Below are 6,575 nucleotides of genomic sequence, written 5' to 3' on the forward strand. Positions count from 1 at the left end.
ATGAGAATTTATAATTTATTGGAATGTTTATAATTTATGTTGTATAAATCAATATTGTTTAATTATTTAAAATTTAAATAAAATTTATTTTTGTCAAATTCTTGTTGTATGCCACCTCGAATAGTAGAACCTCTTATTGTTGAACATGACGAATTATCTCTGGAACAAGACGAGTCATACTTACAAGACAACTCAAAAGGAGCCTACAAGGTCACATATGTGTGGAGAAATATCATCCTAATGGCATTTTTCCACATTGGGGCACTCTATGGCTTATTCTTCGTAAGTTGGAATTCCCGCATCTACACCCTCATATTCTGTACTGTGCCCTTATCTCACCCCTAGCCGTATTATTGTACATGTTCTCTGCCCTTGGAATAACAGCAGGAGCCCACCGACTGTGGTCCCATCGAGCCTACAAGGCACATGTAGCCCTAAGACTGTTCCTCATGATTGGGAACTCAGTGGCGGCCCAAAACTCTATTTTGGAGTGGAGCAGGGACCATCGAGTCCACCACAAGTATTCGGAGACCGACGCAGATCCCCACAATGCACTACGCGGGTTTTTCTTTTCTCACGTGGGGTGGCTTCTGGTGAGGAAACACCCGGAAGTGATAGCGAAGGGCAGGTTGGTGAATTTTGAGGATTTGGAGAAGGATCCCGTCGTGGCCTTCCAGCACAAGTATTGTTGGGGTGTCGATTTAGGCATTATTTGGTGTTTTATTTGCTTTGTTGCTTCATTCTCCCCTCCCTGATTCCCTTCTGGCTGTGGAATGAGACTATTTGGAATGCTTTTTGGATGGCGGCTATTTTTCGTTATGTTTTTACTTTGAATTGTACGTGGCTTGTCAATTCGTTGGCTCATATGGTGGGGATACGGCCGTATGATGGGTCTATTGGGCCTGTCGAGAATTTGTGTGTTATTTTGGGGGCATTTGGGGAGGGATTCCACAATTTTCATCACACTTTTCCACATCATTACGCTACATCCGAGTTTGGGGTCACTTTTAATCCGACGACTCGGTTTATTGAGTTTATGGCGAGGATTGGGCTGGCATATGATTTGAAGACTGTGCCGGAGAGTGTTATTCTTAAGACGATGGATAAATTCGGAGATGGGTCTAAGGGGCTGTTTCCGCATTTGAAAGGACGTTTAGATTAACTAGATTTTACTAATTTTGTTTGGTTTATTCATTAACAATTATTTTTATTCCAGTCATTGTGGTCTATTAAATCTGCTTAATTTGCGTCATTCGATTAATAATTAGCTTGTTTAGATTGGATATTAAGCAGAGTGAAGTAATATTTTATTAATGCTCACAAATTAAAAAACAGTGGCTCGTATGATCTATTTTGAAATTATTGAAAAATGAAAGATGTCGGATTACTGACAGTCAAATTATTGTTTTTCTTGTTTGCAGTATTTTGCTTTTAAACTGATATTTTCATTAGTATAGTTCTATATAAAAAATCAAATGACTTAATTATGAACTATATCAGGAATTCGCATTAAATAACTTTTTTTATTGCAATATAAATTAAGTTCCTGGAGTTCGTAATTTTGGCATTGATCAGACTGGTCTCTTACATCTTGATAATCATCTACTGAAATGTACTTCTCGGTGAAGAATTCGATTGGATTTTATTCTAACCGATTGGTATGCGACATTTGTGAGTCTGAGAAAGACCAGTTGATGTATATACAGCTTATATTGGTCTACTCTCACTTGATAGTATTGGAGAAGACCTCGACCTGTCAGTAACTCAAACATTTTTTGTGGTCCTTGACTGTTTATTTTCAAACAACCACTCTCTATTGCCCTAATAGTAATTTGTCTATAATCAGATTGAACAACACTGTCGATAGGCTTGTTTAAATTGCAAATATAAATATTAAGCAGAGTGAACTAATATTTTCTTACAATAATCATTTGATAAATACGATCCGTAGGATGATCGTATTATATTGTTTGATTCAGAAATAGAAGAAATATGTGATGAAAATTGTTTGATTCATGAAAATTATCAAATTGACGGCAAAAACTTTTCACAGAACTGTTCGAGAAAACAAAAACAGCAAGACTAAGTTGAAGAGGAAAATAAAAAAAATTATGTTCCACACTATATGAAGCTTGTGAATATGTGAAGACGAAGAATTATGGTTTATTGAGAATGATTATGAATAAAGAGCAAAAGTATACGAAATACAAAAAATTTTAAGAAATTATCAGACTAATCATTCTCAAAAAATCACTGATTACATTATCAAAATCTAAAAATAATCTTTTTAATTATACTTTAATATTATTAATCGTTATTTTGATTCCTTGTTCTAGTTTTTGTTCACTTTTTAAACTACAGTATTTAATATTAATTTAAATTTAGTCAAAATATGCAATTTGATTTTATAGCAATTATTCAACCTAAACAGAATAAGATTTCAGATATTTTTTGACGAATAAATCTGTAGGGTTATTTCCTAATGTCTTGTTTTTCATTAGAATTAATGTTGTGTGGAACAATCATTCTAACACTAAAAAATTTAGAAACAACATTTATTCTATACAATGCAGGTTTTCGATATGAGCAGATAGAGAACAAATCTAAATGTATTCACTACAGATTTAACTCAAGAATAAGACGAAAGACTAAAGTCTTACCTTTTGAGATCAATCAGATCTATCTGAAATCTCTCATTTGTTTTGAGACTATTATGTGGTTTTCAGGATCAACTTTTTTTAGTGCTGTCGCAAATCGAGATCACATTCCGATACCACTTTCCTGATGATTTCTCGTTGAACAAAAAATATCTCTGATTACAAAACTCTTCCAACGTGTTATGTCCGGTATGAGTCAATTGATAAATTTTCATAGACACTAATTGCATCTTATACATCAGTGGTTCTCAACCTTTATTTTGTATCGCCCCCTTGGAATTTTTTTCGCCTCTCCAATTTTTATATCGCCCCCTTATTTCATTAGTAAAAATTTTTATTTAAAAAATAAGAGTTTTAATGAGATCCTTGTGGTTGATGAAGATTGACAAGTTTTTCAAAATTTGTACTTCTTTTCGTAAGTGTAATTCTAATGTCGCCTCTTTCTTCTATATTTAGTTTGTTTCTTTTTTTTCCGATCATACTATTCAGAGTGCTGAATCCTCTCTCTACGCAGTATGACGTAGGAAAACATAATATTATTGGCATCATTTTTTCCCATAATTTCGGGAAGTTTAAATTAATTAAATCTTCAAATCTTTTTTTCAAATCTTGTTCCAAAGATTCTAAAGGAAATTCATAAATTTTCAGATCGTTGTCATCAAAAGTGTGGTTATAAAAATCGAATTTTCCAAATTTTCTATTACTTAAATTAAATTTGTAAAATTGAATTTTTTCAATGAATGTATTTATAATTCGTTTGCAATCAATTAAATTAACATAATCTCCTTGTAAAGCCAATGAAACTTCATTTAATTTTGTAAAAATCCAATTTAAATAAAAATATTTTTTCTATGAATTTTGCAGGAATTAAACAATTTAAATTTTTCTTGTAATCTTAAAAAATCAACAATTGCATCAAATAATATCACAAATCTTTCAAGACAATTTCCCTTGGATAACCATCTTATTTCGGTATGTAAAAGTAACCTAACATAATCTTCATTTTGATTAGTGCAGTATTCACGAAAAATACGATCGTACTTGCTGTTTCTTTTAATTTTATTGATAACTTTGATAACAATTTGCATTGATGCATTCAATTCTTCAGATAATTTTTTGCAATTAAATGATACCGATGTAAAATACATTGAATTGAAGTGGACATTGGAGATTTTTGTTTTAGAAAAGCTAAAAAAACCACGATATTTTCCAACCATAGCCATTGCGCCATCAGTTGCGCACGATAAAATATGTTCAAATGGAATATCATTTAAGAATAAATAAGATTCAAACATTTTGAATATTGACAATCCTGTAGTATCCGTGACTAAAGATTTTGCAAATAATAACTCTTCTTGCAAAATAGAATCATCATCGAAATATCTTTATAAAAAGTATTTATAAAAAGTAATACCTTACATATGCCATCAAAATTGACTGATTATCAAAGACAACTGATTCGTCAAGTTGGACTGAAAACTTGCGTTCTCTGAGAAATAAAATTAAAGATTGTTCAATTTCATTAGAAATTTCATCAATTCTTCTTCGTATAGTGTCGTTGCTTAATGGAATAGTCTTCATAATATTTGAAGAATCTTTTTGTAAGATATCGTTTATAAATAAATTTAAACAAGGACGGATGACATTTTCTGCAATCGAATGGGCATTACCTATAATTTTTTGCGATTATCTCTGCAACTTTATATGAATAAGATATCCAGAGACATTTTGAGATATATTTTTATTAAAGATTGACGGTAAGGTGTTTTTATTTTTAAAATTCTTTTTTAATTTTTTTTTTAATTCTAGAAAAAAGTCTGGCTTTTTTCCAATTGAATTATGATGTTTTCGCTTTAAATGTTCAATCAAACGAGACGGTTTCATTGCCTCATTTGAAAAAATTGTACCACATTGAAGACAAAGTGGTTTATTAGGATCTTGAGGATCTTCAATAAATCCAAGAGAAATATATTCATCTTTATACATTCTGACTTTTTTTTGAACACGACCCGTAAAGATAAAAAGAAATCACGCTTAGAAATTTAAATAAAATATAATAAAAATATCATATTATTAATAAATATATTAGACTCGATTATATATCTTTATTTTTTCAAAGATTATCGACTTCTAACATAAGATTTTAATTTTTCAAATATTAGCAATCAGCCATCGCCCCCCTGGCAGAAAAAATCGCCCCTAGGGGGCGAATCGCCCACCGTTGAGAACCACTGTTATACATGATTGTCTGCAGAAAAGACTATTTTATAATTTCCACATGAGTCTTTCAGATATAGCCGCCCGGTAATGAAAGTAAAATTCTTCGACTTTTGAGTTAATTTGTATTTTTTAGTTAGATATTCCAATGATCCCCTGCTCTTCCAATATTTTAACTATATCATCATATTCTTGGACAGTTTTGACAAAACAGGGAGGCATCAAAAAACTTTAAAGAATACGTATGTTAAATTATCTATTTAAAAATTATCAAATGCTGCGCCTTTTAAAAATATTGAAATTATACATTTCTTAATTTTAAATATAATAACTAAGAAATTAGATTAGATTTTAAAAAATTAGATTGCGGACTAGATTTACGTTCCTTTACAGTTTTCTTTGTGGCTCATTTTTTTACAGCAGTCGCCTTTTTAGAGACAGCCTTGTTTTCACCAGTCTTCTTTACGGCTGGTTTCTTCGCAGGCACGTCTTTTTTTGCTTTGGACACTTTATCTGGCGATTTATTGACAGCTGGCTCTGTTTTATATACTTTCTTGGATTTGACAGCCTTAACTTTCGGACTGGCAACTTTTTTAGAAGCCGTCGCTTTTTTTGTTTTAGTTGCTTTTCTTTCAGCTTTATTATTAAGAGATTGGAGCCTTTTTGCCTTCCGCTCTGCTTTTTTAGCGAGAAGAGAATTGGGAAGGCAAAATGATCCAGTGGCACCGACACCCTTACAAACTCAAAAAATAAAGCGTACAGATATTCTGAAAAACTGTCCACTCTCAATCGAGGAATTAATAACACGCTTTATAGCAAGATTAGTCCTTTTGTCATTATCCCCACGTTGTAATTGTTTTTGATATATAAGAACACTGTCACGGGTCGCCAGTTTGTTGTCTGAAAAGATTCCATGGCGGCAATAAACAGTCCATTCGTGATGAAATTTGAAATGGAGAATCTACATAGTTTCACTCGTGATTTCCTAAAAAAATTTTTGTTTGTTTGTTATTTGGCCACTAATATGTCATTACACATATGCTTAGTTTGTCAATATACATTTTTAAATATATCAACTATGCTATATTTTTTTCATCAGAAAATACAACTAAGATTTGAATACATCCTTTATATATTCTTTAAAATTTTTATTAGAGTAAAAAAATCTTTGAATTTTGATATTTATGGCTAGTTTTTGATAAACTGCAAATATTAATGTTTCCACTACAGTTAATATATTATGATATTTTTGCTGCAGTATTAATAAACATGTATTTAGATAAAAACACTCATCTACTTTGAGAAAGTTCATCTTCTGTGTATCTGATTTTTTGACGTATTTTATGTCTAAAAAATGTAGTTACTTGTCAAAAGTAGCATATAAATAATATTCACAAATTTATTTTAAAATTTCTAGTTTCATAAATAACGTAATCTAATAATTAAGATTTTTATTCCATTTTAGCGAAACTACTGAAAATTCCTAGCGTCTTTTTTGCACTAAGGAAACTGACTTCTCGAATAACTTAAATCATTTTTTCAATTATGTTTATGTTCTCTGGCCAAACTCAACGGATTTTTATATTTTTAACCTCGAGTCGAATATTTGTTTAGTTTTTTAACGAGAAAATTTTTTTCACAAAATGACTCTTGTTCTGGAGAAGACAAAATAGAAATCTCGGACAAGGTACTTTTTGTCTA

At 31.1% G+C, this 6,575-nt stretch overlaps 1 protein-coding gene across 1 annotated transcript; it reads left to right on the forward strand.

Moving 5' to 3' along the window:
- Positions 1–351: 351 nt before the first annotated feature.
- LOC115229934 (stearoyl-CoA desaturase 5-like) lies at positions 352–1,209 on the forward strand. The gene is given in 2 exon segments (XM_036499408.1): positions 352–683; positions 686–1,209. Coding segments are annotated over 2 exon segments (801 nt in total). The 5' UTR covers positions 352–359; the 3' UTR covers positions 1,163–1,209.
- Positions 1,210–6,575: the final 5,366 nt, after the last annotated feature.

The sequence above is a fragment of the Octopus sinensis genome, unplaced genomic scaffold, assembly GCF_006345805.1.
Source record: "Octopus sinensis unplaced genomic scaffold, ASM634580v1 Contig13910, whole genome shotgun sequence".
Taxonomy (NCBI): Eukaryota; Metazoa; Mollusca; class Cephalopoda; order Octopoda; family Octopodidae; genus Octopus; species Octopus sinensis.